Genomic DNA, 13032 nt, shown 5'->3' on the forward strand with positions numbered 1-13032 from the left:
AATCACACTTATGGATTGTATAAATGTAACAAAGGCATGGTATACAAATTTCAAGATCCAAACAATAGCAAACTGCAACAAACAAAATTAAAGAAAAACAAGTAAGGATGGGCTAAGTTCGAGTGTAACCGAACATTTTATACTCTCGCAATTTATTTATTTAACTTTATTTATCTATTTATATAAAAGAAAGTGACGTTAGTTACTACGCTTATAACTGGAGAACGCCTGAACCGATTTCGGTGATTACCACCAATTCGGACAGGTCTCCCCACAAACAAGAAGAATACTTAAGAAAATTCTGGAAAATTTTCCGAAAAAAAAATTATGAAGAAAATAAATTTTCAAATACGATTTTAAAAAGGAAATAAAAACGAACAGATGATGGCGCTGTGTGCATCAACTTGAGAATTTTATATGAGTTGACAAGAAAAATATAAAAAGAGAAAACAAAAAAATAATATTTTGAAGGTTGTCATTGTTGCTTTGTTAAAATATTTTTGAACTATATTGTATAAGGTTGTGTCGATAGCCCAAAATAATTTGTAACAAATAAGGAAAGGCTAAGTTCGGGTCCAACCGAACATTTTATACTCTCGCAATTTATTGACGTAATTTTATTAAGATAACACACAATTTGACCTATATATTCGGCATAAAGTCCAATAGAATAACGAAAATCATCATATATAGTATATGAGGGCTGATGTAATTCCAGAACATATTTCACACATTTTCATCACCAAAGTTAACGGGAATAGGGGCAACTTGGCACCTGTTAGTAGACAAACAAACGGCACATTCGGCCGTGAAATTACTCCTAAATTGCAATGAACGACACACCAGTCGCCAAAATCGTCAAAAATAGCGCTATAACGAAGATTTTCCAAATATTCAAGAAGTCGCTGGAGGTACTGCACAGGACTTTAAAAGATCTTGATTGTCGATGATCGTTTTTGGTGGAGCCATGATTCTGTTGATGAGGTGATTTACGCCAGACTATTCCAATTATTCCTGGATCAACTGTTACTGACGGGCTAATCGCATGCCTAAAATCATTTAATTTGTGGCGACACATAAAGAATCGCCAATTAACAACTAACATATGAGTGTTTTTGCAACAATATCAAATTGCGATTGTAGAAGCAGTTGGCAGTTGACATATCGATGGATTAATAGCATTTCCAACAGATTTCTGTCACTTCATCGACTCGAAAGAGAAGTTTTCCTGACATGAAACCTCAATATGATAACCATAAATGACTGATTGAATGGCCTATATTGGTGGTAAAAAAAATATATCGATGATCTTAATGCGACAATTTAGAATTTCGGTCCAAGAGAGTTGACACAACTACAAACCAGGATGACGTAGTCAATTATCCCAAACTATTTAAAATTGCCTGTACTATCACCACTCACTTTGCAATTAAAAGTAGTGTGAGTTGTCATCATGCTGCGTAACATAAATCAACCTCGAGTAATCAATATCGTCGCCGAAGCCAAGATTGGACCAACTTAATTTAATGTGTACCTTAGCCACAAAAACGTGTGGCCGGGTCTGCTAGTATTATATAATACACAATTTGACCCACATATTCGTCATATATATTGTATAAAGTCCATTGAAAGTTGGAAACAATAATATTAGGTTAGAGCACCGAGGTCCTCGTGTTCGATATATGGGGCCTTAAAAACCTGTGGTCCGATTTCGGCGATTTTCAGAATGGGGCTACCACACTATTAACGTAGTATTTGTGCAAAGTTCTGCACCGATATCTTCACTAGTGCTTACTTTATATATTGTAATGTTAACGATTCAGATCGTCTTCAAAGCTCTGGGATATAGGAAGTAGGCGTGGTTGTGAAGCGATTTGGCCTATTTTCACAACATATCATTGGGATGTAAGGAAACTATTACAAACCAAGTTTCTTTGAAATCGGTCGAGTAGTTCCTGAGGTATGGTTTTTGACTCATAAGTGGGCCACGCCACGCCCATTTTGTAAAAAATCTGAGTGTAGCTTTCATCTGCCATTTCTTACGTGAAATTTAGTGTTTCTGACATTTTTCGTTAGTGAGTTAACCCACTTTTAGTAATTTTCAACCTAACCTTTGTATGGGAGGTGGGCGTGGTTATTATCCGATTTCTTTCATTTTTGAACTGTATTAGGAAGTGACTAAAAAAATTACTGCGGAAAGTTTGGTTTATATACAGTATGTCAAGAAACAGTTTACACATAGAAAATAAATACACTTTTTCACTTTCCGCAGCCAAATTTTTTACTTTTTACTTCAGTTCAACATATTTTTTGAATCAGGGATGGTTACTTACAGTATTTCAAGAGATGTGATGCAAAAAAAAAATGCGAAAGCAATGCAAAAACCAACCAAGAACAATAAAAAACAAAACTTATTCAATTTTGTTAGTGTCAAGAAAAACTTTACACACTTCGATTATTTGACTTGTTAAGCACGTGTTATACAGTTAACCGTACTTCACCGTTATCTATTCTTCACAAAGGCTTTTACAATGAATTTGTCAATAAGTTGGTGATTAATTTTTGCTTTTTTTCATATCTGAATTACCCATTATTGTCTTTTTAATATTCCATGCAAAGGGTTTAGTTTGAAGAGGTCCAACTATTGCCCCATAATCCCCAATGGGGTAAAAACGTTTGAGATCTAACGGCAATGGCTTCTTTAACCCTTTAAATAGTGTATAATGGCTAAAATTGATCGGAAAATATGGAAATACAAGAACCAAAGCCAGAAAAAGGCCCTAAATTATAAATAAGTGGACATGTACAATGCTTAATGTTTCGAAAACTTGACAAAATTCCAAAAATTTCGATCAGTGTTCTTACGAAAGAGTTCTAGGAAGAGTGCAACATTCAGATTTCTCATGAAACTGCGCGACAAAACATGCTACGACATGAACATCCACGAAGATCTGCCAAAAAAAAAATGCTGTATGCACCAAATGTAGAGAAACGTTTTTTGTTTGCTATTATTAAGTATATTTCTGAACCTGGGAACTACTGGGATATTGTCATATAATGGGTCGAGAACAAGAAGATGTTATATTTCAACAATTGGCTAACTAGAGTACGACACAAGGCATTATTTTCATTAGAAAGACACAACATCATTTCGATTATTTTTTATAGCACATCTTGATACATATGTATTCATGTCGTAGCATGTTTTGTCGCGCAGTTTCATGAGAAATCTGAATGTTGCACTCTTCCTAGAACTCTTTCGTAAGAACACTGATCGAAATTTTTGGAATTTGGTCAAGTTTTCGAAACATTAAGCATTGTACATGTCCACTTATTTATAATTTAGGGCCTTTTTCTGGCTTTGGTTCTTGTATTTCCATATTTTCCGATCAATTTTAGCCATTATACACTATTTAAAGGGTTAAAGAAGCCATTGCCGTTAGATCTCAAACGTTTTTACCCCATTGGGGATTATGGGGCAATAGTTGGACCTCTTCAAACTAAACACATGGAATATTAAAAAGACAATAACGGGTAATTCAGATATGAAAAAAAGCAAAAATTAATCACCAACTAATTGACAAATTCATTGTAAATGCCTTTACGAAGAATAGGTAACGGTGAAGTACTGTTAACTGTATAACACGTGCTTAACAAGTCAAATAATCGAAGTGTGTAAAGTTTTTCTTGACACTAACAAAATTGAATGATTTTTGTTTTTTGTTGTTCTTGGTTGGTTTTTGCATTGCTTTCGCAGCTTTTTTTGCATCACATCTCTTGAAATACTGTAAGTAACCATCCCTGATTCAAAAAAATATGTTGAACTGAAGTAAAAAGTAAAAAATTTGGCAGCGGAAAGTGAAAAAGTGTATTTATTTTCTATGTGTAAACTGTTTCTTGACATACTGTAGCTCTATTGGTTTGCGAGATATGTACAAAAAACTTAAGCTATGGAAATAAAATTTGGAATGAAGGATCGCACTATGAAGGGGCATATTTGGATGTAATTTTTTTGGGGAAGTGGGTGTGGCCCCGCCCCCAAATAGGTTTTTTGTACATATCTCGCAAACTACTAAAGCTATATCAAGGAAACTTTCTAGAGTCGTTTATTTTAGGTACTACCTTAAACAGTCCAAAAATGGAGAAAATCGGATTGTAACCACGCCCACCTCCCATACAAAGGTTATGTTGGAATCTACTAAAAGTGGGTTAACTCACTAACAAAAAAACGCCAGAAACACTAAATTTCACATAAGAAATGGCATATAGAAGCTACACTAAGATTTTTTTTACAAAATGGAAAATGGGCGTGGCATCGCCCACTTATGGGTCAAAAACCATATCTCAGAAACTACTGGACCAATTTCAATGAAATTCGGTTTGTAATAGTTTCCTTACATCCCAATGATATGTTGTGAAAAAAGGTCAAATCGCTTCACAACCACGTCTACTTCCTATATACCAGAACTTTGAAGACGATCTGAATCGTTTACATTACAATATATAAAATAAGCACTAGTGAAGATATCGATGCAGAACTTTGCACAAATACTACGTTTATAGTGTAGCAGCCCCATTCCAAAAATCGGACCATAGGTTTTCAAGGGCCCATATATCGAACATGAGGACCTCGGTGCTTCTAACCTAATATTATGGTTTCCAACTTTCAGTGGACTTTATACAATATATATGACGAATATGTGAGTCAAATTGTGTTTTCTTAATAAAATTAAAAAAATAAATTGCGAGAGTATAAAATGTTCGGTTACACCCGAACTTAGCCCTTCCTTACTTGTTTAATGAAAATTTCTATAACTCGAAGTCTCTCTAACTTGAACTTTTTTTGTGGATTTTGGTGATTCGAGTTAGAGAATAATAATAACGTATGTGCACTTACATATAAAAAATAAATTAAATAATTAAGTAAGAAAGAGCTATGTTCCATAATATTCTGAGATATTCGTCTAGGGGATGTGTAGTAGTTCACTCAAGAGAGGAAAGTTATTAATTGCAGTTCACTTCGGAATGCCCAGGAACGATTCTTCTGTACATGGTTCAAGAACCTCACAGCATTCAATCAGCTTCTTTGCAGAATATGGTCGGACGAAAGCATGCCCGACGATTGGAACCTTAGTGTGCCAGAGAACTTACAACATAAAGAAGGTGCAGGTTCGACAGCGACTGAAATTCAAATCTGAAAGAAGTGTACTAGGGAATTTACCACGCTACTGGGGAACTTACCTCATGAAAAGTTAACAGCAAATCAGTTTTAGCAGAAGGAAATCTGTAAAACGATCTGATCTGATTAAAAAATCCGTTTTATTCTTTAATTATTTAAATAAACTATATAATAATTTATAATATCATTCTGGACTCGAACAATCATTGATTTGCCGTCGGCAAATTTCATAACAATGTGTATGTTCAAATATTTTTACTACCATACGCGTGCAGAAATATATGTGTACATACATACGTATAAATGTGAACATACAAATCTACATCCCTCACATTTGTCACTTCGACACATCTTCGGAAAAAGCAACTCGCCTACAACAAAAAATTACAACAGCATTTTCATTCATAAACGCATGCGTATCAACAACAAAGCAAGTGGACTTCATTCATAAGCGCAAGCGTCGCGCACATCTCCGCGCATGCCTTGCCCAAAAGCGGCTTGTCTGGGATGCTAAAAATCACAAATTCAAATAATTTCTGATATTTCCTTCAAAAGAGAAAACTGGCAGTGGTCGAGAATCATATTCATATTTCTATTAGAACTACCATCTTATGCTATGGATTATAAAATATCAATTAAGCTGATTGGTTTTCAATAGCTCTTGTGGTGCGGGTGATACGCACATATCCGCTTTTTAGACGGTGCTCGGGTTCGAATCCTGGCCGCAGTCTTATTATTCGCATATTTTTATATTTCTGCCACAATTGATGGCAAATATGAAAATTGATTCTTTTGTGAATTTTGTCAAGCTGCTTGCACTGTTGCCACATTTCACTAGACTTCAGCACCAGCAACGAAATATAATTTCTAATTTTTGCCATCGTCGCGAGGAAGCAGTTTGTTGACACCGACGTGTGCAGCGGGGAAAAGAGTTGACATATTGTTGTGTCTGCTTCTTGATGTTCATAGTTTTTTGTAGTGAGTTACTCATGTATGTAAGTTTATATATGTATGCGTTCGTTTGGTTTTTGACGGTCATTCACATTCACATATTCTAATTGGTGCGTTTGTTGTTGCGCATATGTAGGAATGTTGTTGTTGTTCGTATGACGATTGGCAATTCGTAATATCCCAGCAGATTTAAAAGCGAGATCTCCTAAAATGAGGAATGAAGGAGTCCTCCTATTGACCTCTTTTAGGAGCAGTAAGGGAGATTTTTTAATTCTGTTCTTATATTGTGTTTTTTTTATATTTTATTTTAGTGTTGACCTCCTTTTGTCATATTTTAGGAGCAAAAAAGGAGATTTTATTATACTTCTATTGTGATTTTTTTTTTACTTCATTTCAGTATTGACCTCCTTTTGTTCTCCTTTAGGAGCAATAAAGGAGATTTTTTAATTTTTCGTAGCTTAAAAATCGTACTTTTGCTTCAAAAATTACAATTGAACGGGAAATAATAACTGATAATTTTTGTCTTCAAGCAATTGTTCATTTCAACTGTGTTTTTTAAAGCGTGCAGACGTAAGTGTTTTATATCTATTGAGTATTAAATATTTTTAATTGATAATTAAATGTACTCTAAAAGGCATTTAAAACGCCTAGTGAATAAAAAATTAAATAATTTATATAAAAAACAAAATAATAATACACAAAATGAAAATGATGAATGAAAGTGTTAATGAAATTGAAAAACATGGAACAAAGAATACGGAAGCTAGAGGAAATATCGGCGCAGAACACTATACTCCTGGAGCGGATTATAGACATATTTCCACCGATGAAGATTGAATTAATGATATTTCCTATTAAAAACATGAATGATTTAGCATCTACAGAATCCTTGCTTTTGAATAAGCCTGAGGCAGAAATTGTGAGTATGATAAAATACATTTGATAAGATGTTACTAAACAGTTTTAGTTTATTATAGGTGGCGTATCTGAAGCAACAATTTTCAAAGAGACCCCTATCAAAAATTTTGGATGAAGTGATTGCGGAGTCCCTGCTCTTAAAAGTGAATTGGGATGGAGCCAAAAAAAAAGGTTGCATTGAAGAATTATGCACTTTTCAATAAATTTCTTTACGGTAATACATAATTTTAATTCATGTCATCTATTTTTTTAACAAGTTTAATTTTTGGCGTTTCTCAAATGTAAGGCTCAGTTCTACAGGAATACTTATAATATAAAAAAATAATAGATTTCATGTACATTCATTTAATTAGAAAACTTGAATAAAAAATAAAATTATAAAAATTTGTTTGTGTTAAAGTAATTGCAGGTTGAAAACAATATAGGATTTATCATAGAGATCTCCTATAGTAGTAATCATAGAGATCTCCTATAGCAGTAATCATAGAGATCTCCATTAGGAGGTTAAAAGGAGTACTCGCGTTCCAATGACATGCAATGTTAAAAACGAGTATACAATTTTACGTGTATTTACACTCGAGTATTAGGAGGAATAGGGAGTATAGGATATCTCCTAAAGGATTAATCCAGGAGGTTTCAAACGATCATCCTAAAATTTGCTGGGATTCTACATACATATGTAGTTACACTTGTAAGTTTGTAGGTCATTCGCGAATATTTGGGCGTTGGTGATTGCTCATATAAAGGAATTCCCTTTTTACGCTTACATACAAATATATTTATGAATGAACCCGGCAATATTAACACTTATGCATTATTATTAATGTTCCTTAGATGCTGGAATAACTTTTCGAAGCTTAAAATATTTGTCGAAAGAAGACATTGCGGAAGCAGTAAAAAATATTGGTCTTCGGGTAGAGTTTAGAGAAAAGTTGTTTTTCTGGCGCAAGTCAAAGGTAAATATAATAAAGGGTGATTTTTTAAGAGCTTGATAACTTTTTAAAAAAAAAAAACGCATAAAATTTGCAAAATCTCATCGGTTCTTTATTTAAAACGTTAGATTGGTTCATGACATTTACTTTTTGAAGATAATTTCATTTAAATGTTGACCGCGGCTGCGTCTTAGGTGGTCCATTCGGAAAGTCCAATTTTGGGCAACTTTTTCGAGCATTTCGGCCGGAATAGCCCGAATTTCTTCGGAAATGTTGTCTTCCAAAGCTGGAATAGTTGCTGGCTTATTTCTGTAGACTTTAGACTTGACGTAGCCCCACAAAAAATAGTCTAAAGGCGTTAAATCGCATGATCTTGGTGGCCAACTTACGGGTCCATTTCTTGAGATGAATTGTTCTCCGAAGTTTTCCCTCAAAATGGCCATAGAATCGCGAGCTGTGTGGCATGTAGCGCCATCTTGTTGAAACCACATGTCAACCAAGTTCAGTTCTTCCATTTTTGGCAACAAAAAGTTTGTTAGCATCGAACGATAGCGATCGCCATTCACCGTAACGTTGCGTCCAACAGCATCTTTGAAAAAATACGGTCCAATGATTCCACCAGCGTACAAACCACACCAAACAGTGCATTTTTCGGGATGCATGGGCAGTTCTTGAACGGCTTCTGGTTGCTCTTCACCCCAAATGCGGCAATTTTGCTTATTTACGTAGCCATTCAACCAGAAATGAGCCTCATCGCTGAACAAAATTTGTCGATAAAAAAGCGGATTTCACATTTCGAACCGAACACTGATTTTGGTAATAAAATTCAATGATTTGCAAGCGTTGCTCGTTAGTAAGTCTATTCATGATGAAATGTCAAAGCATACTGAGCATCTTTCTCTTTGACACCATGTCTGAAATCCCACGTGATCTGTCAAATACTAATGCATGAAAATCCTAACCTCAAAAAAATCACCCGTTATTAATTTTGAAGCTTATTTGCGACGTTAAGCACGTACATAGATACAATTACCATTTGAATATTACTAAGTTTATAATTTAGCAAACTTATTTTTTCAGTTTGGAATAGAAGACGAAACGTTGAGCTAGACTTCAAAAGTTGTTGGTTGGCTAGAAAAAAACCGTCACAAAGATTCACCTTGTTCTTCAAATAATTCAATAAGAAACGCATTTGGATCACAGGTAAGAATATGCAGTAAAAGGTTTTGTATTAAATTTTATGATAAATTTCATTGCAGCCCCTTTCAACATTTTTAAATGATAACTCAGCCGGAAAACAACTTATTCAATATTATGAGGAATGGGCATGTTTTACGAATAAGCAACGCGATGCCCTCATTAAAATAATTTTAGAAGATGTCATGTTAACAAAGACAAAGCTTAGACCAGAACACTTTGCTAGTATTGTGGAAGAAATAATTGGTTTATTTCCAAATGAAAAAGAGTCCCAGGTATTATTAAAAACGATATATTTAAAAGAACATATTGTATACTGATTTCTTTCAGGATTATTACTACATTCCTCGTCAAAGAAAAAAAAAACCCATCAGGCAAGCTCAATTCCAAATATTTTAATTTAAAGACAAAGATTAGAAAGAGTAGTCCATCCGCGGAAAGATCTCTTTCGAGTGAAGTACGTGATCCATTAGTAGACGAAAATGTTGAAGTTGACGAAACGCTGTCGTTATGTTTAAAAACTTCGCTTCAAAAAGATATCAATAATTGAGATGAGGTTATTGACAAATGGCAAAAAACATTTACATTTCGGAAAAAGGATTTGGCAAAGCTTTCAAATTCTGATTTTTTGCAAGAGTGGCCAATTTTAAAAGACTCCAGAGCACCATTTCTGATATTTAAAAAGAACTTTAACACAAAATTCAAGGATATAAAAGTTTTTTATTTTTTTAGATTAATCTAGATTTCAATTTGATTTATCCAGCAAAAGATAATTTTTTAAAAACAAAGTGGGATAATTTTAAAACCAAGATAGTGAACTACTACTATGCCAACATACGGATTCAGCAATCAATAGATCTTTTGAACCAAGCAAAAACGACGAAAAAAATTGGTAAGTTGTTGTTAAATTAATAAAATAACACTAAATAATTTTTAGATTTTCAAGACTACATTTTTACAATTCTTCTCAATTCAGTTCTGCTGCCTTCAGCAAGATTTAGTGTAGATGGAAATACAAAAAAGAAAGCCACCATTAAAGATGCTAATGAAAGCTTCGTATTGCAGTTAACAACAATTAGCGATTACTCAATACGAATAAAAGAAATTATCGGTAAATATTTTTATAATAAATTGACTGTACAGCCGTTTATAATTGTGGTAGGAGACTCTGAGGACAATCTTAAAACCTTTTACATTTACTTTGACCAAACTTTGTACAAACTAAATTCTTTTATTGAAAGTTTGGATATATGCTTTAAAATCTTTCACGTGTTTAATCTTAAATATCCTAAGATCTACGAAATGCCATGGATATTTATCCAAAAGTATTTTTATGAATTAGATTCAAAATTTGATTTAAAAAGTTCAAATCTTACTTCATTGTTAACACATATGAATGAAAAAAATTAAATTTTGTAAATTTTTCGATTGAAATAATGTATAAATGTTTCAGATGTTTCAAAATAAATGTAAGCAAATTTTTTCTAACTTTAGTTCTCTAAAGCGACATTTGTTAACACATAAGAATATAGTTTACACTTTACAAACACCAACAGAGTTACCCGCCACATCCTCCGGAATTAGGTTAGATGAACCCATTTTATCAGATGAACCTATCATAGTAACAATGCCAGACACAAGTTCACAATTTCATATAAATAGAGAACAAACCATAACGGATTTAAAAAATAAGTCTTTAGCTTTATGTCTGCAACTATATTCAAAAAGTACCATGCCAAGAAAAGATGTTTTAAATACACAAAGCATGGTATCAGATTTACTAGGAACAGTTTCTGCTACAATCAGAAATGTTATTTCAAATTCAAACAGTAACTTATTACCCGAACTACAAAACGATATTGACTGTATTCTTAACTTTTGTGATGATCCATTTATGGAAATAAAATCTGAACATCGAATAATTACAGTTTTGAAGGCAATGAATTTATATGAAAGCCCAAAGTCTTTTGTAATTCTTAATGAAATAGCTGACACAGTTGTTCAGGGAAACCCTACACTCGATAGTAAAAAGCTTAGCATTCAAATAATGCCATTAAAATTTCAATTTTATGCACTTTTTGAGTTACCTAATGTTTTAGAAATGACTTTAGAAAATACAGAAAAGTTTTTAGCAGATACTAATTTTTAAAATTTTTGTAATGAACAAATTTTTCATTCAATTAAATTAAAAGTTGGTTCTCAACTGGTAATACCCTATGTTTTATATTTTGATGACTTTCAAATAAATAACGCTCTTGGTAGTCACACATTTTCAATTTGCGGTTGTTATTACAATTTCCCTACTATGTCACAATATATACTCTCAAAACTTGATTTTTTTTTTAATGCTGCTTTCCTTCTTCCATTTACTTGAAGAGCTTAAATCATTGGAGGAAGGGATATTAATTCAATCTCAAGTCTGATCAAAGCACATTTCGTTTTAGGCCTTATAGTTGGAGATAATGTAGGTGTAAATAGTATTTGTGCAATCTTTTAATGCCAAGCGTTACTGTCGAGCATGTACAACTACTAAAGATCAAATTAAAATTGATGTTTCAGAAAACGAACAACTGCTAAGAACTAGGATTCAATACGAAGATGACTTATTTAACAATAAATTTCAAGACACCGGTGTCAAAACAGTTTGTATTTTTAATGAGTTAAAAATGTTTCACGTAACAAATTACATTTGCTTTGACATTATGCATGACGTTTTAGAAGGGATTTGCGTATATGATATATGCAACATAATCTTGGGTTTGGTAAATGACAAAATTATTTCATTAGACATTATTAACAGCAGAAAAAAATTTTTTCAGTTTGGAAATATTGAAATAGGAAATATATCGCAGCCTCTCCTTATGGACCGACTTCAATCGTACAACTTAAAAATGACAGCTAGTGAGGTTTTATGCTTTACAAATTTTCTTCCACTCATGATAGGAGATTTAATTTCACCAGACGTGAAGCATTGGAAACTGTTGGTGTTGCTAATAGAAATAGTAGATTTATTATTTGATTCTAGTTTTTCTAATTTCGATCTAGATAAGTTAAAAAATTTAATTAAAGCACATCATCAATTATATATTCTACTTTACGGTAATTTGAAACCTAAGCATCATTTTTTGGTGCACTACCCACACGCAATTGAGAAATGTGGTCCTCTCAAGTTTATCTGGGCAATGCGTTTCGAGGCAAAACATAAAGATACAAAAATATATTTTAACAATATAACATCTCGAGTAAATCCTGCTTATACAGCGGCTATAAAAAGTTCTTTTTGTTTTTCAAATTTTTTACATAAGTATAAAGATGGGTTTCCGCATGCTTTTAACACTGAAACATTTATTACAAAGGACTTAACAAAAGAAGAATATTTTCCTAAAATATTGAACTTTGAAAATATTAACTATCAATCTGTTTATGTTTCGACTATAATACATTATAAAGGAATCGAGTATAAACAAAATAATTTTTTAGCATTTCTGAATGAAATAAATTGTTGTATCTATAAAATCAAACTTTTTATTTACGAAAATGAAATTATTTACGTTCTATGTTATCCTATTGAAATTATTAAATTTGATGCACATTTTCAATCTTACGAGACTGGTATAAAATAAAATTGCCTTAAACTGATTAACATATCACATTTCATAAGCCTGCCTATGAATTTACATCAAATTAACAATGGAAAGACATATGCAAGATTAAAAAAGATATAATAATATAATGGTTTATTTTTTAATTTTAAATTAAATTATTTTATTTAATGAATTATAAATGAGTTATAAATAAGTTATTTCATAGATATAAAATAAATTTAAATTTAAATATGTTTGAATAAAAAAAAGT

At 32.6% G+C, this 13032-nt stretch overlaps 1 protein-coding gene across 1 annotated transcript; it reads left to right on the top strand.

The window, feature by feature from the left end:
* The first annotated feature begins 9435 nt into the window (after positions 1-9435).
* On the top strand, positions 9436-12815 carry LOC128921781 (uncharacterized). Its single transcript, XM_054230089.1, has 5 exons — positions 9436-9452; positions 9508-9634; positions 9910-10069; positions 10154-10288; positions 12121-12815. The coding sequence occupies exons 1-5, from the start codon at positions 9436-9438 to the stop codon at positions 12798-12800; spliced, it is 1119 nt and encodes a 372-aa protein (XP_054086064.1). The 3' UTR covers positions 12801-12815.
* The last annotated feature ends 217 nt before the right edge of the window (positions 12816-13032 follow it).

The sequence above is a fragment of the Zeugodacus cucurbitae genome, chromosome 2 (assembly GCF_028554725.1).
Source record: "Zeugodacus cucurbitae isolate PBARC_wt_2022May chromosome 2, idZeuCucr1.2, whole genome shotgun sequence".
Classification (NCBI taxonomy): Eukaryota; Metazoa; Arthropoda; class Insecta; order Diptera; family Tephritidae; genus Zeugodacus; species Zeugodacus cucurbitae.